At 43.4% G+C, this 23,805-nt stretch overlaps 1 protein-coding gene across 1 annotated transcript; it reads left to right on the top strand.

The window, feature by feature from the left end:
- Positions 1-11,342: 11,342 nt before the first annotated feature.
- LOC141986111 (uncharacterized) lies at positions 11,343-21,778 on the top strand. The gene is made up of 3 exons (XM_074950254.1): positions 11,343-11,748; positions 12,328-12,585; positions 21,750-21,778. Exons 1-3 carry the CDS (start codon positions 11,343-11,345, stop codon positions 21,776-21,778), a joined length of 693 nt encoding a protein of 230 aa, XP_074806355.1.
- Positions 21,779-23,805: the final 2,027 nt, after the last annotated feature.

The following is a 23,805-nucleotide window of genomic DNA, read 5'->3' as shown; positions in this document are numbered from 1 at the left end:
AGGAGTAGCCAGAGAACCAAAGGATGTAATCAGAGATCTCACAGGTATTTTTATGTTTGTCTTCTGTGAAATCCAGCCACACCTGAATATGAATTTAGCTGAATAGTCCTGCTAAAATGATCAGCAATAAAATAGTAATAGTTTAAATGATGATCAGTAACCTTCAGAGTTAACATCCTACTGAGATGAATACAGTACACTCCCATTTATACTAACTCCCTTTTTTCCAAAAATCCTAGTTATCTGAATCCATAGTGGGTCCCCCAGGTAGCCCTATGTTAGTTAATCATCCACTAATAGCTTCTTGATTAGCCTCTTGGTACCTGGTGAGTGTTAATCAACAGCTTTGTATTTGTATAGTATGTCTGAATGGTTAGCTGCTATTATAGAGACCTAATTTTTTCTTCAGTAAGTTTCTATATCAGTGAAACTGCAGCTCAGATTAGCACTTCTGTTTATCCAAATGCTTCATTATCCAAACATTTCGGATGTTCCCCAGGCCACTTGAATAAAGGGGAGTATACTGTAGTAGCCATTTATAATAAAGCTATCAGTAATGGCGCTCTACAAACTGAAGGAGAAACCACTGCATCAAATAACCATGTGAGGCCACAACTTTCAGTTTTTAAATAACAGCTTAAATTCTTCAGAAATTCCCAGTGAGGTGCAAATATCACCTTCACAGATCAACTGCTGTAGAGGGGTAGAGAGTAGCTTTATTGTAATCTCTGCTAAGTACTAGCACCATCTAGTGCACACTGTGTGAAATATGAAACATGGTCAGCACCGCATTACTTTATCCACTTTAAAATACTTGAGGGAGTTAGTTAACTGAGAAGAGAAATAACATACATTTGTGTTGTCATCGCTTAGCCTGGTTTATAAATTGTATATGCAGAACGGCAAGTGGGAGAGCTCCTCAATGAGATCCCTAAAATCCCCAAACCGGTAGCTGCCTTGCCGAGTCATGATGCAGTGGTTAGAACATACCATTATCAGATCCAGTATACTCCCCTCCCATTAAACCATTCACCTAGCTCTGTTGGGTGGCACGTGGGTTCTGCCTCCTCTCATTCCCTCCCTGCCTTCTTACGCATGCAGGGCACTACAGGTGCAGGACCCCTGATCTTGATCATATGCCTGTGTCCTAGAGTCAAATATTTTAAACTCACATTCCATACTCAGGCTCCCTGGCAGCAGGAGGGGCAGTGGCAATAGGAATCAGTATAGGATTTGTCTTTAGGAAATCAGAGGGAATTAACATTATAATTAATTGTTTTCTTCAGAGAAGGATCTTGCAGAAAACAATAATACATTTATCAGCAGTCACTGCTGTAGCCATAAGACAATGACTTCTACACAATAACTGCAAATGGCACTTATTCCTGAGAGACATCCTATATTGTATCTTGGTGACCTCTAAAAAAGGTGTACTTGTGGCACCTTAGAGACTAACAAATTTATTTGAGCATAAGCTTTCGTGAGCTACAGCTCACTTCATCGGATGCATCACGAAAGCTTATGCTCAAATAAATTTGTTAGTCTCTAAGGTGCCACAAGTACTCCTTTTCTTTTTGCGGATACAGACTAACACGGCAGCTACTCTGAAACTTGGTGACCTCTGTGTAACCTACACTATTGTTCTCAGCTGGTACTGTTGTTGTTCACTGCTGCTGAGTTATCTACTAAGTGCTAAAGCTTCAAACCTGCATGTGTATATTCAGATATATAAAGTTTCCTGTGCTCCCCTGTCTGTATCTATCCATTGTCTCTCGTGTTATACTTAGCCTCTGTCCCAAAGAGCTTAAAATCTGTCTTTTTGTTCTGTTTGTACAACACCCAGCACATTGGGGGCCTGGTCCACAAGTGAGGCTTCCAGGCACTCTGGCAATATAAATATGAAATGATATATGTACATGTGGGAAATACACACAGGAAATTTTGTAATTTCATAAATGTTTCTGCACGAGAACACTTTTTTAAAATCGGGCAATGTGCAAGTACTTACACTCATGGAATGCCCCTTGCCTTTTCTGTAATTTGCTGCAATGATATGCTTTGATCAGGCAGACATACACCACCAGATCTTCAGCTGGTATGAATGGATGCAGCTCTGGAGTATCATTAACATGACATGTGTTGTCTGTGTTCCCCCTGCTACTCTGAGAAGTTTGACTATAATGTAATGCCCATTTTTAGAAAGAGCTCAATAGGTGATCCTGGCACTTACAGATCAGTGCATCTAACTTCAGTACCAGGCAAACTGGTAGAAACTATAGTAAAGAACAGAATTATCATAGACTCACACTTTAAGCCTAGAAACTCACCCACCCCCTTCTATAATAGACCTATAACCTCTGGCTGAATTACTGAAGTCTTCAAGTCATGATTTAAAGACTTCAAATTACAGAGAATCCACCATTTACTCTAACTTAAACCAGCAAGAGACCCATGCTCCACAGAAGTAAAAACCCCAGTGGTCTCTGCCAATCTGAGCTGGGGGAAAATTCCTTCCTGACCCTAAATATGACAATCAGTTGAACCCTGAGCATGTCCACAAGACACACCCCTAGACACCTGGGAAAGAATTCTCTAAACTTAGATCCCTCAGAGCTTGGAGTCACTGTGGAGAGTTCTCTGAAAACTTCAGCTCAACGTCCAGTGGCAGTCAAAAAGGTAACCAAATGTTAGGAACGGGGAAGGTATAGAAAATAAGACAAAAAATATGTCACTGTGTAAATCCATGGTGTTTCCACACCTGGAATACTGTGTCTTGATTGCCCAGTCTCAAAAAAGATATAGTGGAATTGTAAAAGATTCAGAGAAGGGCAACAAAGATGATCAAGGGTAAGGAACGGCTTCCATATGTGGAGAGACTACAAAGATTAGGGCTGTTCATCTTGGAAAAGAGGCGACTAAGGGGAGATGTGACAGAGGTCTATACAATCATGAATGTGTGGGAAAAGTGAATAGAGAAGTATTGTTCACTGTTTCCTAACAATACAAAAACCAGGGGTCACCTGATGAAATTAATAGGCAGCAGCTGTAGTACAAACAAGAGGAAGTACTGTTTCCATATGACACACAATTAACCTGTGGAACTCATTGCCATGGAACATTGTGAAGACCAAAGTATAATTGGGTTTAAAAAGAACTAGATGAGTGCTTAGAGGATAGGTCCATCAGTGGCTATTAGCCAAGATGGCCAGGGCTGAAACCCAATGCTTGGGGGGACCCTACACTTCTGACAGCCAGAAGCTAGGAGAGGATGACAGGGGTGGATCACTCCAACTGCCCTGTTACGTACACTCCTCCTGAAACTCTGGTACTGGTCCCTGGTGGAGACAGGATACTGGGCTAGATGTACATGCTGGTCTGACCCAGCATGGCTGTTCTTTTGTCCCTATAAAGTACTGGCTAGTAAATGAGAAAATCCCTCAGATTGCTCTTCTGGCTCTCAAGAGGTCATCCATGGCAGTGTTTGTAAAGCCCTGGCACCAGCTCACTGGAATAGATTGGTCCATACTCGACTGAGACTGAAGCCAGAACCCTATATCTGAACAAGCCTGAAACTTGGGTGACTTCAGAGCAGGATCCAAACTTAATGGCAGACAGAATGTGAAAGAAAAATATCCCGTGACACAGAACCTTATGGAGATAATCAGCAAATGAGGGAACTTGCTTACATTCAAAGGATCTTAAACATTTCATGGATGCTAGGGGCATGAAAATATATTTCCACCTTAGTTGTAATTGTTCAAAAAGTTATTCCAAGTGAAAGCCTTTCATGATGTGCAAAATGGGAACAGTCAGCTATAGAAGGTAATAATTGCATCTTTTTCCTTCTCTGTGTGGGTATGAGTTATAGCAACAGGACTTTTTTCCTACAATCTACATGCACTGTTCTGGTCTCTGCATGCTTCTGGCCTGTATCGGGCACAGGGATTACTTTGTCCCATTGTGTATCAGTGTGTCAGGTATATTTGCGGATGAGTCCATAGTGGATCCTGCAGTTGGTCTGTTCAGGGTGGACATGGAGCAAGTTGATCTCTAGACTCTTACCAATACTGGGATACAGTACAGAATGGGCAGTGCAAGGTATCCAGACTGTCATGGGGAGGTGGGTGAAGGATGTTCTCATGTCAGTTGTATGTGTTTTTAGAAAGAGGCTGGTTTGCATGGGGGGGGGCTCTGATTTGGGGAGAGGAGGACAGAGTTTATCAGGCTGGGAGAGCTATTTAGGGCAGGAAGGCCATGCCAGGGATGATTCTTCCCTTTCTTATATTGCAGGCCACAGGAAGGGAAACCACTGTAAGATTTCTTTCCTTTCTTCGCTCCATGAGAAGAGACTCAAGAATGAAGGAATGAAGGTAGGTGGGCCTTCTGAGGGAGGGTAGTCCGCCTAGTGGCTCAGATGGCTAGAAGATGTCTGAAGGAGGGAACGGGAGGTGTGACTTGTCCTCTGCCTGTGCTGAAACTGGACTAGAGAAGATAAGCAGAGCCAGCCTGATGTTCCCACACAGGCAGCACTGGCTCTGGATCACATGCCAAGCATTGTCCAACTGGACAAATGCGCAGCTGCTTGGCAGGGCATTCTAATCCTGATAGCTGTAAAAATGTGGTTGTCAGATGCCTCAGATTTTTATGATGACTAGAAGAGATAGAGTACATAGAATACTCAACATTTGGGAACTAGCTGCTCTGAGGGGTGCTGAGATTCTAAGGGAAATTATTTGGATATGTAGTAATAATACTCAGAGTATATACGGTAATGAATATAAACATGGGTGATTTATCTTTTTGCTCATACCCACAGGACTGAACTCCACACCAAATTAGTGGTAGCCAAGAACTGTTTTCCTATTGCAGATTTTCAGACTTTTGGGGGAGGGATTTTTTTTTTTTTTTGGTGGGGGGCTGGGGTGAGGTGGTCTAATGGATAGGGCACTGGACTGCGGCTCAACAGCCATAGGTTTGATTGCTGTCTCAATCACAGAGACCCTGTGTGACCTTGGCCAAGTCATTTACTCTGTCCGTATGCCTCAGTTCCCCACTGGGGTGTGATAAGGCTAAATTAATTTATCCAAGACTGCATGGCATTCAGATACTCTGATGATGAGGGCCATATTGGCATCTAGATAGATTCCTCTGGAACATAGTAGTATGTGGTCATATTCCATGATTTATTTTCCTCAGTAGCAATCGCAGTTCATTCTTTCCTGACTTCAGTTTCTGTGTTTCCTTACAATTTACTGGCATGTTTTTTGTTTGTTTGTTTGTTTAGCTGGCTACTCAGAATAATTGCTGCAATCTGGGATCTACTGGTGAGCCACTGGTGTTGCTTTTATTTTGTGGACATGAATCAAGATGGGTAGTGGCAGCAGAGCTTGCATCCACTGAGCAGAGACATTAATAATATAAGGGAGACACAGCCTTCAGATTAGATAATCAAAGGCCGTTGTTTTTATCTGACCTGCCATGAGAAAAAAAAAAAGACTTCCTTCAAAAACAAATAACAATGTTAGCTTTCCCAAGGAAGTTGCACACATTTGTTTGTGTAAGCTCGAGAGATGTTTTTGTGAGTGAAAGTTCTTCTTAAATTAATCTTAAGTGAATAGATTAAAATAAGGCAGTGGCATTTCTTAATGAAACAGTATGTGTTATAGCACGTAAGCAAGAGATCTTCAGGTTCCTGCATATCTGGATAATGTTGCCACAGGATTGTCGTTTATTTGCTTCTTAATCCAGTGGACAATGTGACTATTTATATCACATAATAAGCCAATTCTGCAGATGGATCTAAATATTTTGTGCCCAATTCATGCAGTGGTTGTTGCTATTTGTTTGTAAAGAAAACTTCCCAGGGTAAAAAGGACTTAGACATGGAACATATAGGGAATCAATGCCAGTGTGGCTGAGTTAAAGGTGCTGTCACTGTTCTGGCAACCATATCTCACAACTTCTTTGGTTTTGTGTCTGAGTCTTAACTCTTTATCGTATAGTTTGGGGCATTTTAATATGGACATAGCAGTTTAGCCAGATTATTTTAATACTGCAGACCTTTTATATGTTGTGCTCAAACCATGCTATGACTTTCACTGGGAAATCTGCATTAACTGCCAGATTGCATGCTGATATCAGGAAATGAGTCTTCAGCTACTGGAAATGTGCTGCCAAATATAACATTCTTAAGTAAACATGGAAGCAGAGATGGTTGTTTACAGTCCACCTATTCACTCATCGGAGTTGCTGTGCCCTGTACCTCCAGAACAACAGGGGAGTTCTGAGATCTACAGTTCTCTGAGTTCTGAGAAGTACAAAGGAGATCACTTCTTTTTTTCTCCCTCAGCTAACTAAGGGTCCGAAGACTTGTCTACATTTACCGGGGGATTGATGCAGCGGTCGATTTAGCAGGTCTAGTGAAGACCCACTAAATCAACCACAGGTTGCTCTCCCATCAACTCCTGTACTCCACTGGATCGAGAAGAGTAGGGGGAGTCGATGGGAGAGCGTCTCCTGTTGACATCGCATAGTGTGGACCCTGAGGTAAGTAGATCTAAGCTACGTCGATTTGAGTTACGCTATTCACATAACTCAAATTGCGTAGCTCAGATCAAATTTCCCTCGTAGTTTAGACAAGGCTTAACTGTGCTCCCATTGAAATCAGTGAGTGTAGGATTAGCCCATCTGTGGTAGACGTTCCACTTCTGGAGGTTTCCTTTCTAACTTGGAACTGTGATGCAACTGAAATTCAGGGACATACCCTAAGAGTCTTAGGATCATTTAGTTATGTCTACACTGGAATTAAAAACCCATGGCTGGCCCATGCCAGCTAATTTAGGCCTGCAGTGTAGCCCAGTGGGCCAGCTTACCTCTATTATATTCATTGCTTTAAGGCCTTATAGTCCACTTTATTATATTCAGCAGTAATGCAAGGAACCTCCAGGCTTGTGTCCTGTAAGTCATTGGCTTCAGCGGTTAGCATGAGGGTTGAGGCCTAAGAATTTTGGCATAGATAAACTTAGGTAACTCATAAGTTTTGAGTAACTGGAATTTTGGGAAACTGGGGGGAATTTTGTCCATAATGACATCAGCCAACCACAGAACATGAATTGACACCGGCTTCTGGAAGGTCTTGGGTGGAACATCCGACTGCAAGAGTGCCAAGGCAACGAACTGATGTATAGGATAATAGGGTGAAATCATAAATACATTAACCTATAGAAGGAGGACACCTTAACATTGGTAAGGGGAGGAAATACAAATAAGGAAGAGGGGAGAAACCCCTATTGAATATGCATTAGACGTGGTAACGTCAGTGTAACATATTACAAAAGTGATGTCCCAGGGCAGTAGGCGAGAGAGATGTGGCCCTTGGGAGGGACCAGAATGATGGCCACTGGGGAAGATGAGAAGATAATGGCTAACGTTTCAGGCTGTTCTGCAGGGGATGGTGAAAGTGTGGATTTTCAGATGTACTTTCTGTATTATCTCTACCTTACTGAGTTAGTGTGTATGTGACTTTAGTAAATGTATTAATAAATTATTTATAAATATAAAAGAGTTCCTATAGTGTGAGTGTACACCTGTGCACATTGGGGTTCCCAAGTACATACTAATTTTAATAATACTAGGCCTGATCTTGGGACAAGAAACTGTCAACACTGAAAGTGATAACTGGGAATTTTTCTTCATAATCTATAGATCAGGCTACAGCAGGGTTCAGGGTGTGGGGCTGTTTAATTGCAATGTAGATGCCCGGGTTACAGGACACTGTGAGGTGAAAGGGTCCCTGGGCTCAAGCTGGAGCCTGAGCTGGAACGTCTACACTGCAATTAAACAACCCTGCAGCCTGAGCCCTGTGAGCCCGAGTCAGCTGGCCTGGGCCAGCTGCGGGTGTCTGTTTGCAGTGTAAGCATACACTGAAAGTGTGAGGCTTTCAGAAGTGCTCAGCCTTGGCCTAATTCTGATCCCATTGACTTGACTTAATATTTTCCTTTAAAGTGAATCTGAGTGCTTATGAAAGGTGATAGATAGAAATGGAGACTGAATGATTCAATACAGAGACCACAGATAACACAAGCAGTGGTAGTGTATGGCTTTCCCCTACTCTACCCAGCCAACCTTTACAAAATATCTCAAACGCCATTCTTTTCTAAAGTCTGTGCTTAAGTAAAGACTACTTGTGCCAAACTGGAGGGGTTTACTCGGTGTTTACCTGAGTTCTTACTCTGGGAAAACTCCCAGTCAAGTCAATAGAAGCGGTCTGAGGAATGATTGAATAAAAACTAAGTAAATACCTCAGTATTTCGCCTAGTGGTAGCTCAGAAACTGCATCAACACTTCTCTGGAGGTATGCCTTCTATGCAAGAGATGGCGATTCAGTTCCGGGGCCATTCAATCCTTGGTCTGTCTGCTGAGACTGACGACAATGCTGTGCGCTTGTGCTCTCTCTCTCTCTCTCTCTTTATATATATATATGCACACACACACATCTAATATTAAATAGTTTTTATTGGCACGTAGCACCACTTACAGTGTACACAGGGAGAGATAGCTGGCTTGGTTGAGGCTGATTTGTGCAAGTTCACTAATTCAAAACAGACCTAAATCTGGCTGTTATGGCCATTCCAGGGATTCCTCCAGTGGCGCAGGGGTATGACGAGGGCAAAGAGGAAGTGGCTTGGACACTGCTGCATCCAGCTGATCCCTAACTGCTCAGCTGGCCTATTGAGACTGTTGGCAACTGGTATAAGATAGAGTAACCTAATAGCTGCTCTATGAGAACTGGGGCAGTGCCAGCCAGCCCTGATACCAGGGAGCTGGTTCAGTGCTACCTTTTGTTCCCCTCTAACCGGACATTCACCGAGCACAGGGGGGATGATACGGAGGATATGTATCATCACCTCATTTCACAACAGTCTGTGTCACATTTATTAACTAGCATCATTTGATTGTATTAGAGGTTGAATATTTCATGTCATTACAATTGTTTATTCTATTTTGGGATATTGCAAAAGGTCCATCAAACAAATTCCTTTTGACCTTTTATTTTAAAGTTATGGCCTAAAATAATTGCTGTCTACATCCTCTTGTCCATTCTTTTATGTACCTCTTCTGCCTTCTTAATATCATGTTTTCATATGTTGTTTTTAAAATTGAGTATGTAAAATATGAAAATTTATTCTGGGGGCTAATGTGCCCCCCCCCTTTTTTAATATAGTCATGATTTTTTAAAAAGCCTGTAACCAGTCTCCAGACCCCCTAGAAGTTTACAAATTGGCTCTGTTTCACTTTCTGGGCCACGTCCTCTGAAGTTGTTGTTGTTATATTTATGTAGCATGTTAAAGATGGGTGGGCACAGTGTGAACCAAGAGGCTGCTGCTTGATTTTCTTTTTTTATAGGGTCTGATTTTTGTATGGAATTTGAATATATAGATCCTTAAACCCTCAGTACTATATGACCTATACCACTGCTATATCAGCTTTCGCTTAACATGCTGCTGAATTCTCCTATATCTGTTTAATGTCATGATAAAACCTGATGCTTTCTTTGTCTTTATAATCATGCATAACTACAAAATATATCAAGAATGCCAGTTATGGCGGCCGTTTATGTGTTGTAGATGTCTGTTAGCTTGGAAATAATTAGATAATTTTTTTTAATATTAGTATGAATTGAAAGTAATACAATTAAATTGGCCCTCAGATAGTAATATGTAGATAGACCCCATCAGTACTTCTGGGACAGCATCTGGAGCCAATTTAGATGGCCCCAGTACTCTTTGGAATCCTGTTTGTGTTTGGGGAACACAACTTTAGGGAAAATTCCTTTCAGTTTTAAAACTTGGCAACCTTGGCTTCAATCTGAAAAAAACTTTGTTTCCAAAACTCTGGCAGGCTTTTAAATCTAGGATTGGAAAATAAATATGTTGTTTAACATGTATTTTGTGGTCATACAACTCAAAAACGGTTTTTAGAAACTAAAAAATGACTAGATGTCTCCACTTATCAACTTACCATTTGCCTAATCAAAAGTATGTAAATGAACCGACAGCCCTGCTTAAAAAAATGACATTGTTTTATGTGGAACACAATACCATAACACCTGTGGAGCCAAAGCTTGCAGCCAAGGAAGTCAGTGAGAGTTTTGACTGAGTTAGGACTGAAGTGTTTCACCTGTAATGACCAATAGAGTTTCTACCTATGCCCTGAACAAGAGTTTGGAAAGGTGATATGAAGCTCTCTAAGTCAAGATTTAAATGAATTATAATCTTATTGGACTTCACAATACCCTATAGGCATCAGATTTTTTTCAGATAAGACAGTAAGGTGATGGAATTGTAGCAGACAATGGTGTCTTTCTGAAGTCAGTGTGAATTTTGCCATTAATTTCAATGGGGCCAAGACTTTACCTTTATTTGCGGATCATATACCACTGAAGTTAAAGGCAACACTCCCATTGACTTAAGGCAGGGAAGAGGAATCAGGGCTATAGTTTTGTAATACATAAATATTCTTAAATCTTGTTTAAAATAAAAGCAGCTTAAAAAAAAAAAAAGAGCCAAATAGGAAGAACAGTGAATTCAAAAAGCAGCCCAATGGGGCTGTGCAGCCTCTTCTGAATGTACAAAAAAATTAACTGTCTTTTAAAATAGTGTAGCTTAGGAACAGATTATTTCAAGGTGGTAAAAACCTAAAGAGTGGAATTTTCAACAGCGTGCAGCATCGGCCTAACCCTGCTCTCGCTGAAGGCAATGGGATTTTTACTGTGAATAAAGCAGTCAGGATAGTGTTGTCGGAGATTATGCCCTGGTTTACACTAGGACTTTAGGTCGAATTTAGCAGCATTAAATCGATGTAAACCTGCACCCGTCCACACGATGAAGCCCTTTATTTTGACTTAAAGGGCTCTTAAAATCGATTTCCTTACTCCACCCCTGACAAGTGGATTAGCACTTAAATCGGCCTTGCCGGCTCGAATTTGGGGTACTGTGGACACAATTCGACGGTATTGGCCTCCGGGAGCTATCCCAGAGTGCTCCATTTTGACCGCTCTGGACAGCACTCTCAACTCAGATGCACTGGCCAGGTAGACAGGAAAAGAACCGCGAACTTTTGAATCTCATTTCCTGTTTGGCCAGCGTGGCAAGCTGCAGGTGACCATGCAGAGCTCATCAGCAGAGGTGACCATGATGGAGTCTCAGAATCGCAAAAGAGCTCCAGCATGGACCGAACGGGAGGTACGAGATCTGATCGCTGTATGGGGAGAGGAATCCGTGCTATCAGAACTCCGTTCCAGTTTTCGAAATGTCAAAACCTTTGTCAAAATCTCCCAGGGCATGAAGGACAGAGGCCATAACAGGGACCCGAAGCAGTGCCGCGTGAAACTGAAGGAGCTGAGGCAAGCCTACCAGAAAACCAGAGAGGCGAACGGCCGCTCCGGGTCAGAGCCCCAAACATGCCGCTTCTATGATGAGCTGCATGCCATTTTAGGGGGTTCAGCCACCACTACCCCAGCCGTGTTGTTTGACTCCTTTAATGGAGATGGAGGCAATATGGAAGCAGGTTTTGGGGACGAAGAAGATGATGATGATGACGAGGTTGTAGATAGCTCACAGCAAGCAAGCGGAGAAACCGGTTTTCCCGACAGCCAGGAACTGTTTCTCACCCTGGACCTGGAGCCAGTACCCCCTGAACCCACCCAAGGCTGCCTCCTGGACCCAGCAGGCGGAGAAGGGACCTCCGGTGAGTGTACCTTTTAAAATACTATACATGGTTTAAAAGCAAGCATGTGAAAGGATTACTTTGCCCTGGCATTCGCGGCTCTCCTGGATATACTCCCAAAGCCTTTGCAAAAGGTTTCTGGGGAGGGCAGACTTATTGCGTCCTTCATGGTAGGACATTTTACCACTCCAGGCCAGTAACATGTACTCGGGAATCATTGTACAACAAAGCATTGCAGTGTATGTTTGCTGGCGTTCAAGCAACATCCGTTCGTGTGTTATCCTCAGGAGAGTGAGATATAATCCATGGTCACCTGGTTGAAATAGGGTGCTTTTCTTCAGGGGACACTCAGAGGAGCCCATTCCTGCTGGGCTGTTTGCCTGCGGCTGAACAGAAATGTTCCCCGCTGTTAGCCACAGGGAGGGGGGAGGGTTGAGGGGGTAGCCACGCGGTGGGGGGAGGCAAAATGCGACCTTGTAACGAAAGCACATGTGCTATGTATGTAATGTTAACAGCAAGGTTTACCCTGAAAGAGTGTAGCCAGTGTTTTATAAAATGTGTCTTTTTAAATACCGCTGTCCCTTTTCTTTTCTCCACCAGCTGCATGTGTTTCAATGATCACAGGATCTTCTCCTTCCCAGAGGCTAGTGAAGATTAGAAAGAAAAAAAAACGCACTCGAGATGAAATGTTCTCCGAGCTCATGCTGTCCTCCCACACTGACAGAGCACAGATGAATGCGTGGAGGCAAATAATGTCAGACTGCAGGAAAGCACAAAATGACCAGGAGGAGAGGTGGCGGGCTGAAGAGAGTAAGTGGCAGGCTGAAGAGAGGGCTGAAGCTCGAATGTGGCGGCAGCGTGATGAGAGGAGGCAGGATTCAATGCTGAGGCTGCTGGAGGACCAGACCAGTATGCTCCAGTGTATGGTTGAGCTGCAGCAAAGGCAGCTGGAGCACAGACTGCCACTACAGCCCCTGTGTAACCAACCGCCCTCCTCCCCAAGTTCCATAGCCTCCACACCCAGACGCCCAAGAACGCGGTGGGGGGGCCACCGGCCAACCAGCCACTCCACCACAGAGGATTGCCCAAAAAAAAGAAGGCTGTCATTCAATAAATTTTAAAGTTGTAAACTTTTAAAGTGCTGTGTGGCATTTTCCTTCCCTCCTCCACCACCCCTCCTGGGCTACCTTGGTAGTCATCCCCCTATTTGTGTGATGAATGAATAAAGAATGCATGAATGTGAAGCAACAATGACTTTATTGCCTCTGCAAGCGGTGATCAAAGGGAGGAGGGGAGGGTGGTTAGCTTACAGGGAAGTAGAGTGAACCAAGGGGCGGGGGGTTTCATCAAGGAGAAACAAACAGAACTTTCACACCGTAGCCTGGCCAGTCATGAAACTGGTTTTCAGAGCCTCTCTGATGCGTACCGCACCCTCCTGTGCTCTTCTAACCGCCCTGGTGTCTGGCTCCTCGTAACCAGCAGCCAGGCGATTTGCCTCAACCTCCCACCCCGCCATAAACGTCTCCCCCTTACTCTCACAGATATTGTGGAGCACACAGCAAGCAGTAATAACAGTGGGAATATTGGTTTCGCTGAGGTCTAAGCGAGTCAGTAAACTGCGCCAGCGCGCCTTTAAACATCCAAATGCACATTCTACCACCATTCTGCACTTGCTCAGCCTGTAGTTGAACAGCTCCTGACTACTGTCCAGGCTGCCTGTGTACGGCTTCATGAGCCATGGCATTAAGGGGTAGGCTGGGTCCCCAAGGATACATATAGGCATTTCAACATCACCAACAGTTATTTTCTGGTCTGGGAATAAAGTCCCTTCTTGAAGCTTTTGAAACAGACCAGAGTTCCTGAAGATGCGAGCGTCATGTACCTTTCCCGGCCATCCCACGTTGATGTTGGTGAAACGTCCCTTGTGATCCACCAGAGCTTGCAGCACTATTGAAAAGTACCCCTTGCGGTTTATGTACTCGCCGGCTTGGTGCTCCGGTGCCAAGATAGGGATATGGGTTCCGTCTATGGCCCCACCACAGTTAGGGAATCCCATTGCAGCAAAGCCATCCAATATGACCTGCACATTTCCCAGGGTCACTACCCTTGATATCAGCAGATTTTTGATTGCGTGGGCTACTTGCATCACAGCAGCCCCCACAGTAGATTTGCCCACTCCAAATTGATTCCCAACTGACCGGTAGCTGTCTGGCGTTGCAAGCTTCCACAGGGCTATCGCCACTCGCTTCTCAACTGTGAGGGCTGCTCTCATCTTGGTATTCATGCGCTTCAGGGCGGGGGAAAGCAAGTCACAAAGTTCCATGAAAGTGCCCTTACGCATGCGAAAGTTTCGCAGCCACTGGGAATCGTCCCAGACCTGCAACACTATGCGGTCCCACCAGTCTGTGCTTGTTTCCCGAGCCCAGAATCGGCGTTCCACAGCATGAACCTGCCCCATTAGCACCATGATGCATGCATTGGCAGGGCCCCTGCTTTCAGAGAAATCTGTGTCCATGTCCTGATCACTCACGTGACCGCGCTGACGTCGCCTCCTCGCCCGGTAGCGCTTTGCCAGGTTCTGGTGCTGCATATACTGCTGGATAATGCGTGTGGTGTTTAATGTGCTCCTAATTGCCAAAGTGAGCTGAGCGGACTCCATGCTTGCCTTGGTATGGTGTCCGCACAGAAAAAAGGCGCGGAATGATTGTCTGCCGTTGCTCTGACGGAGGGAGGGGCGACTGACGACACGGCTTACAGGGTTGGCTTCAGGGGGCTAAAATCCACAAAGGGGGTGGCTTTACATCAAGGAGTAGTTCAGGCAGGACTTCATGGAGGGTTCCAATAAGAAATGGTGCACCTAAGTTATTGTTCTTATTGGAACAAGGAGGTTAGCCTGGCCTCTGATTGATACATGGCTAGATCTACCTCGCTGCACCTTCTCTGTGAGTGACTGCAGTGTGACCTAGAGGAATGAGTCCCCTAGACAGGGGAGAAGGCAAATGTGTACAAAACAAATCTGGTCTATTTCTTGTTTTGATCCACTCCATCTATCTTTTACATCTTTGGCTGGCAGCAGACGGTGCAGAACGACTGCAAGCCATCCACATCTCATGGCTGCTCGGCAGAAGATGGTACAGTACGACTGCTAGCCATCCTCATCTCTTGCCTGCCTGGCAGAAGATGGCACAGTACGATTGCTAGCCATCCTCATTTCTTGCCTGCCCGGCAGAAGATGGTACAATACGATTGCTAGCCATCGTCATCTCTTGCCTGCCCGGCAGAAGATGGTACAATACGACTGCTAGCAATCCGTATTGCCTGCCTGCTCACCATTAGACGGTTCAATACGACTGACTGCAGGACTAAAGAGAATGACCTGGTCAAGTCACCAAAAATTTAGTCCCTGCGCCCATGTCTGCCCAGGCGCTCCCAGCCAACGTGGCCAGGAGCACCTCGGACATGACGAGGACGGCTATCAGTCATACTGCACCGTCTGCTGCCAGAAGGCAATGGGTTGCTGCTACTGTGTAGCAATGCCGTACCGCGTCTGCCAGCACCCAGGAGACATACGGTGACGGTTACCTGAGCGGGCTCCATGCTTGCCATGGTATGGCGTCCGCACAGGTAACTCAGGAAAAAAGGCGCGAAACGATTGTCTGCCCTTGCCTTCACGGAGGGAGGGAGGGAACGGGGGCCGGACAATATGTACCCAGAACCACCCGCGACAATGTTTTAGCCCAATCAGAGTGCTCCATTGTGACTGCTCTGGACAGCACTCTCAACTCAGATGCACGATTGTTTGCCATTGCTCTGATGCAGGGAGGGGCGACTGAGGACACGGCTTACAGGGTTGACTTCACGGAGGGTTCCAATAATAAATGGTGCACCTAAGTTATTGTTCTTATTGGAACAAGGAGGTTAGCCTGGCCTCTGATTGATACATGGCTAGATTTACCTCGCTGCACCTTCTCTGTGAGTGACTGCAGTGTGACCTAGAGGAATGAGTCCCCTAGACAGGGGAGGAGGCAAATGAGTACAAAACAAATCTGGTCTATTTCTTGTTTTGATCCACTCCATCTATCTTTTACATCTTTGGCTGGCAGCAGACGGTGCAGAAGGACATATTGCCTGCCTGCTCACCATAAGACGGTTCAATAGGACTGACTGCCGGACTTAAGAGAATGACCTGGTCAAGTCACTAAAAATTTAGTCCCTGCGCCCATGTCTGCCCAGGCGCTCCTGATCGACCTCACACAGGCGACCAGGAGTACCTCGGACATGACGAGGACGGCTACCAGTCGTATTGTACCGTCTGCTGCCACAAGGCAATGGGTTGCTGCTACTGTGTAGCAATGCCGTACCGCGTCTGCCAGCACCCAGGAGACATACGGTGATGGTTACCTGAGCGGGCTCCATGCTTGCTGTGGTATGGCGTCCGCACAGGTAACTCAGAAAAAAAGGCGCGAAACGATTGTCTGCCCTTGCTTTCACGGAGGGAGGGAGGGAGGGAAGGGGGGACTGACGATATGTACCCAGAACCACCCGCGACAATGTTTCAGCCCCATCAGGCATTGGGATCTCAACCCAGAATTCCAATGGGCAGCGGAGACTGCGGGAACTGTGGGATAGCTACCCACAGTGCAACGCTCTGGAAGTCGACTCTAGCCTCGGTACTGTGGAAGCACTCCGCCGAGTTAATGCACTTAATGCACTTCTGTGGGGACACACACACTCGAATATATAAAACCGATTTCTAAAAAACCGACTTCTATAAATTCGACCTTATTCCGTAGTGTAGACATACCCTAAGACCTAATCCATTTCCCATTGAAGTCAGCCTGGTAGGTTCCCCCACCCTGCGTCACACCCTTATTGATGATCCCCATTTTTATAATTTTCTATGTATGACAAGTGGCACTTCCCAGTGTCCGATGGCTGTGTAATAAAACAGTCTTGGGTCTTTATTGTCATGCTAATACACAAGAAGATAAGAGATGTTCCCCCATCACCTATTTGGGTGGATTCCTTGAACTTTTTTGTATATATGAACTTAATATATATGGTCTGCGTAAGCTGGTCTTGTAAAGACTCTGGCTGGTCCTCAGGAGAGTTCAGTTTGGTGCCCAGCTCCACTGTAGGCTCTCTGCATGATTGTGGGCAAATCACTTAGGTGCTAATTTTGCAAATTACAATGTTTGGGCTGACCCCAGCTCATATGTTGTATCTTGCAGGATCAGGGCTTAAATCTCTTGTGCCTCAGTTCCAAATCTATAAAATGGGTATAATAGATTCTTACCCCCTCCTTTTGCCTGTCTTGTCTATTAGATTGTAAGCTCTTTGAGTAGGGACTGTTTGTACAGAACCTAACACAGTGGGGCCCAATCTCAATAGAGATCCCTAGGCACTACTATAAAAGAAATGATAAATAATAATAATTCACTTATTTGGAAATGGACATCTCCATCTTCCCCCCTAACCCCCCACCCCCCAGCTCTGTCTGTGTATTTGTTTGCTCACTTGCCAAGCAAAGGGAATTGACTGGCGGTTCCCGCCCCACTCTGAATTCTGGGGTACAGATGTGGGGACCCGCATGAAAGACTCCCTAAGCTTATTTCTACCAGCTTAGGTTAAAAACTTCTGCAAGGCACAAATCCTTCCTTGTCCTTGGATGGGTACTGCTGCCACCACCAAGTGAGTTAGACAAAGATTCAGGAAAAGGACCACTTGGAGTTCCTGTTTCCTCAAAATATTCCCCCAAGCCCCTTCACCTCCTTTTCTGGGGAGGCTTGAGAATAATCTACCAACCAGATAGGTAAACATGGTGAGCACAGACCAGACCCTTGGGTTTTGAGGACTCTAAAAACCAATCAGATTCTTAAAAAACAGAACTTTATTATAAAGAAAAAAAAGTAAAAGAAGCACCTCTGTAAAATCAGGATGGAAGGTAATTTTACAGGGTAATAAGACTTAAAACACAGAGGATTCCCCCCTAGGCAAAACTTCAAAGTTACAAAAAACAGGGATAAACCTCCCTCTTAGCACAGGGAAAATTCAGAAGCTAAAACAAAAGATAACCTAACGTACCTTGCCATGTTTACTTACACTTTTTGTAATATCAGAGACTCGTTTCAGGATTGTTTGGAGGAGATGGATTTCCCTGACCTGGTGCCTCTCTGCCTCCCAAGAGAACACAAAGAAACACAAAACAAAAACCTTCCTCCACAGATTTGAAAGTATCTTCTCCCCTTATTGGTCCTTTTGGTGCCAACCAGGTTATCTGAGCTTCTTAATCCTTTGCAGGTAAAGGAGGGATTTTATGCTACCTTTAGCTGTATGTTTATGACAGTCCTATATTCAGGTTTTAAGAGTACAGTACTCAAGTTACTTCCCAAACTAGAATCCACTTAACAATATTTTAAACAGCGATTGGCAGGATGAAAGGGGGGGGGGGGGAAATCAGTGATTCACTGAAGGTTCACTGCCCACAGCATTCCCATCTGTCTTCATAACGGTTTACCTGACTTCTCTACCTAGTCAGTGATATGCAGTTCTAGAAACTCAGAAAAGCTGCCAGCAATTATTGCAGGAGCAAAAGCTCCATTTATAATGTCTTATGGACAATAGCTTCATGGCTTTATAATTTCTTCCCATGCAAACTGTTCAAGTTTTCCTTGCTGCAATATTGAATTGCTCTTTAAGATGAGCTGTTCCAAAGCCATACATCCTTATACTGTTGTGACATTCCCCAGGGTACAATCTGGACAGCTGAACAGCTGTGTCCTCTCAATCTTCCAACTTGGGGTGCCTTTCACACTTCTTTGAGAATACCCACTCCTGGCCTGTTCACACACAGCCTCTAACCTGCAAAATCACTCCCAACTGAATTATATGAGTGCTTCTAGCCAGCCATTTTTGAATTATATTGCAGAGTGACACCAGCAAATTCCCAGGCCTAGACTTGTCCCCAGAAATGTGTGTCTTGTACTGCCTAGTTCTTTCCTTCTGTGCAGTACAAGCTCATAGAAAGTTTGTCACTTCATTAATAGAAAATGATATGCACAAACTCTGTTATCTCAAATGCAGGTTTCAAACACTTCAATCCAAACACACTGGTTTAGATAAAAACAATAAAACAAGTTTATTAACTACAGAAAGATAGATTGCTTGTAATCACTTAAAATGAGGCATAAAGTCAGAATTGGTTACAAAGAAATAAAAGGTAAAATGCAAACTAATACCTAACTTATCTAGCTAAATTAATTCAAAGCAAAGGTTTTTCTTATCACCTGCTTTCATTAGCTGAAGTCCTTCAGTCAGGATCCCTCCCCCAGTTCAGTGTTCCTTCAGGTGCCGATGACGTGAGCAGAAAGAAAGGGAGGAGTGGTTGGGGGCTTCTCTTCTCATTTCTATAGTTCTTTTTTTCCCCTTTGAAAATCATCTCCAGCTGGGGTTCAGGCAACAGCAATTCTGTCTGCCAAGATGTAAATTTCTCACTCACACCAATTTTCCCAGTCAAAGAATTGCTGCTTACCCAGGTGTTTATTCAATTGATTTTGTTGACACCTGGCTGAGGTGTCAGTTTGCCTTTTGTCTTTGAGGAATTGGTTTGGGCTGCTTTTCTAAACTTGGAGCCTGTCTCAGCAATGTCATACTGTAAAATCTTAACTTTACATACAGTGTTGCTACATGCATTTTACCAGGACAATAATGTTCAGTAGATTGAATTTTCAAATGATGCTTCACAAGGCATATTTCCTACTAAATGTATCATAGTCTTGTAATAGTGGTGAACACAGGGGTACAGTCTGCCACAACTGTTACAAGAACAAAAAATCTTGCATTTCAGCATAGTTCACTTTTCTTAGCTTCCACTTAATTTGTCTCCTGTCATTGACTGTTTGGTACTTGATGGTAGTTACTTTTTAGGGATAAACAAGACCAACCCAAACCAAACCTCTGATATCACTAGCCGAGAATTTAGGACCATTCTAGGTCTAAACTTTGCAACAGATGTCTATTACGTTTTAAATATGTAGACTGGAGTGGGACTAGGAGTTTGTGCATTGTATCTACAGCAGCCCCATGGGCAAGCCACTGAACATATAATTCTGCAAAGCCTTTCTGCTTCATGTGTGAGCATGTGTGTGCTTGGAGGTCTTGAGAGCAGTGGTGGATTGAGGAAGTGCAGTTCCAGCACAGCACTATATCAGGGAATGAAAGGGGATCCCTGCAGTAGCAGGAACACAGTGTCTTTGTCTCCTGCACTGGTAGCCCTTTGCTGCACTGGATCCCAAGGGATTGGGAGATTGTGGGAGACGAACCTGCCTATTCATCCCATAAGGAATTAATCACTCCCTCCCTCCAGTGGAATGATCTAAGGGTGAAATCCTAGTCGCATTGAAGTTTTGCCATTGACTTAAATGGAAGCAGAATTTCAACCTAAGAGAATAACCTCATTGAGTTTCCATCCCCATCTGTCACTTCCCATGGGTCTTTCTGCAGAAAGAGGCACTCTGGCCCACTCTAAGAATTGCAAAGAGATGGGAGTGCAGAAAGAGGAAAACTATCTTTGGTACAATATATAGATAAAATCCAAAATATATCAAATAGTTTCAGACACAATTACTAAATTTCAGGGGTAGGTCTCACTTAAAAATTTGTAAATGCTCCTGTTATGAGTCAGGGCAAGATGTACCTTTCACTTCTGTCTCCCCATGGGCACCTTTACAAATGAAAGGCCTATATCCATACTATTTAGATTAAAATCCCACAATTCACCTTTACTCTTACACTGGTGACCAGGACACAGTACCCCTGTTTTATTAACTGTATCCTCAGGTCCAGCTGGGTTTTGGCTCCTGTTATATACTTCACTCCAGGAGCCGGTGGCCAGTATAAAAGTGTCGTGATAGGGAACAGCTTGTTCAAAACAAAGAATTATTTATCCATAGGAACATAGCACACACAGAAGAAAGAAAAGTTAAAACAAAAGGCCTATATGAATACGATTTTACCTAAACCTTAGCCTTTCTTGTAAGATGAAGTAGGCCCCCCAGCACTGAGGCTCAGTGAGACAGACTGTACCCCTCCAACTTTTGCCTCTTAGTCTGACCCACCAATGAGTGTCTCTTCCCTGAGTTCTCAGGCAGTCTTTTATTCATTTCAAAAGTTTGTCCTGGGACCCCTGAACCTAGTCCATCTTGTTTATGCACCTTTGCAGTTGGGTTGGAGGAAGACTTTCAGCGATGGGTTCACTGAATAGTCCATCTGAGCACCATTAATTTGATTACTCATTAAATGGTTCCTGGTATAACTGGAGAGCTCCAGCTGGAATTAATCATATTTGACCAGAGATACATACAATAGTCATAAAAAATAATACAGATCTCTCCCATATTCTTCACAGATAATCAACATTTCCCTCAATAAACTGTCAACAGCTACAAGTTGCTAGTATTGAGTAAACTGTGAGCATCTGATAAATTCCATTTTATCTTCTGTAACTTTCACAGTTCAGACTTCGATCCTATGAGTACCTTTATGCATCTGAGTATTGCCACTGAAGTCAAAGGGACTACTCACATTTGTAAAGTTACTCACTTATCACCATTGCATGCCCATAGCTGTCAGAATTTTTGCAGGTTCATCTTGCACTGAGCACTGCTCTACCTACAACAGTTGAACCATCAGTAAGGAATGAACTTAAACTAAACCAGCATAAGGCACTCTGGCAACAATTGAAGGGTCTGTGCAAGGGGACTGCACCGATCAAACAAAATCAGTTTCTAAAGCGGATTAGTTAAATTGCTGCAACTTTTTATATGTGGACAAGGCCTGAGACGACAAAAGTTGAAATTTTAATTTTACTTGAAAAGATTAGTTTCTAGAAATAGGATTGTACATTTGGATTTAATTTGTAGTTAGGATTTTGGCTTAGTTTATGTCTAAATATGGAATAGGTTTGAGATTTGGCTTTGATTTTTGTTTAAAGTATAGTTATATCCTGTTGTTATATTTCCTAGATTGTGAAGGGTCCCGGCAAGGTCAATAAGGCAATTTTAACAATTAATCAGTTAAGTATCTTATTTTTGTTTATCTTCAGCTCCCCAGGGGCCCTCCAATTGTTATGTAGGAGAGAGGAATCCACTGTTTTATTAATTTTGATAGAATATATGGGCCAAATATGTTAATATAACCCAGTTATTGTTGCATTAGGGTTCAGGGTTTGGTCTACAGAGACTTCAGCCTGATTAGTACCATGGCAAACACACCATTAGAAGTCTTTTAACCTTTTATTAAAGATACAGGAAAGGAGGAGGAAAAAGTTAAAGCATTTCAGATGTAAAGTATTAAATAAGGCTTTCATTTTAATAAAATCCCTTGTTACCTTTCCCCTTAGCTGTAAAGAGTTTTTAGAAAGATTCCCCCCCCCCACCTCTTGTCCAACAGTTTTTAGATATTATTAAAGATGCTAATAACTGTTCGTTTAGGGAAGAAGTGTTAATAGAAATGGACTGGAGCTGTCATTGGTGGTGTTAAAGTACAATCCAATTTTCTAAAAGACAAAACAAGATGAACACACAAAAGAATGAGAGAAAAGAACAGCAAAGATAGAAAATGCAACTTCTGTCTCTGATGTTCCAGGGGAAAACAAATGAAAAAAGAGAGCCACAGAAGTTCATCTCATCACCACTTTAATGTTCTTAAGCATGATGCCTGCGCATATTGAAAATGACAATCAGAACAGAAAGTAAATATGAATGTACAGGACTGAGATATGCTTTAGGTACCTGTCTTCCCACACTGCTGTTTATTTTTAACCATGCCAAGAAGAATTAGCTCATTTCAATTTAACACAATGAAGACAAGATTTGTGTCTGGAAAGATAGTGGTTGGGTTTATTCAACCTTTTTTGGAAAATTAAGCCCTGGCCCAAACACATACTTCTGTTTTGTTTCCTCTGAGACAGCCACGATTATCATCATTCCATGAGTTTCAAATCACAAGAGAATCTGAGAATGACTCATTGTTTCCCATTTCATTAGCTCAGGACAGGATGCAAAGCTCATTAACACATTTTGGAAGTCTTTACATGACATAAGTCTGTAAGCTTCCATATTTAATTTCCCCCTGAATTGTTGTTTATAACTTCTCTTGCAGCTCTCTAGACTCCCCACTCATAAGCATACAATTTAGCTTGATGCAGCCAGTCACATTCTCTCCATCACCCTCCCTCCACTGTTGCTGTCAGCATGTCTGAGTCTGCCTCTAATCAGTGATGTGGCAATATTAACACATCAGTATTAATAGTTCTTCGAGAGTGCAGCTTCTCATGTTACCCAAAAGTATCTCCTCCTCCTTTCCTTGTGGTGTTTAGATGGATATTTGTTGTTAACCAACACATTGCCTCTCCAAGTCAGGAATGTGACTTCTGATCAGAAAGGCAAGAGTCAGCCAAGCGGTGGATGGTTTAGTTGCTAAGTAACAACAAAAAGAGCCAAGTTCTGCTCTCAGTTACACCATATAAGTCTGGAGCAGCTACCAAAGCCAAAGAACCATATCCTCAATTGCCATAGCTCCATTAAAATAATAGCGCTATGCTGAATTACTCCAGCTGAGGCTCTGGCCCAGGGGAGATAAACTCCATTTATACCCATGTCACTTTAAGGAAATTTTGATCCTATTTTCTCATAAATAAAGATGCATACATACAATTCGGTATCAGCTGAAAGTCTAATTGCTACCTCAGAAGTTTAATCAAATGATATGGGGTAGACCTAGTATTTTACAAACTCTCTATTGGCTTACGACGCAAGATGGGTGAGGTGATATCTTTTATTGGACCAACTTCTGTTGGTGAGAGAGACAAGTTTTCGAGCCACACAGAGCTCTTCTTCAGGTCTGGGAAAGGAACTCCCAGAGTCACAGCAAAATGAAAGGTGGAACAGATTGTTTAGAGTAAGTAGTGAGCACATATTGGAAGGGACCATTGAAGATAGAGTGACCTGTTAACACCTCTGCAGTCATCAGACAAAAAGAGGGCATTAGTGGGTTACAGATTGTTGTAATAAGCCATAA

Source organism: Natator depressus, chromosome 4 (genome assembly GCF_965152275.1).
Source record: "Natator depressus isolate rNatDep1 chromosome 4, rNatDep2.hap1, whole genome shotgun sequence".
NCBI lineage: Eukaryota > Metazoa > Chordata > Testudines > Cheloniidae > Natator > Natator depressus.
Note: the sequence above shows the minus strand (reverse complement) of the source record. Positions and strands in the feature narration are given on the sequence as shown.

Coding starts and splice junctions, on each gene's coding strand:
- LOC141986111 (XM_074950254.1), top strand. CDS start 11,343: ATGAAGGACAGAGGCCATAACAGGGACCCGAAGCAGTGCCGCGTGAAA. Junction 11,749..12,327: donor AGGCGGAGAAGGGACCTCCG/GTGAGTGTACCT, acceptor TTTCTCCACCAG/CTGCATGTGTTTCAATGATC. Junction 12,586..21,749: donor AGCTCGAATGTGGCGGCAGC/GTGATGAGAGGA, acceptor TATATTTCCTAG/ATTGTGAAGGGTCCCGGCAA.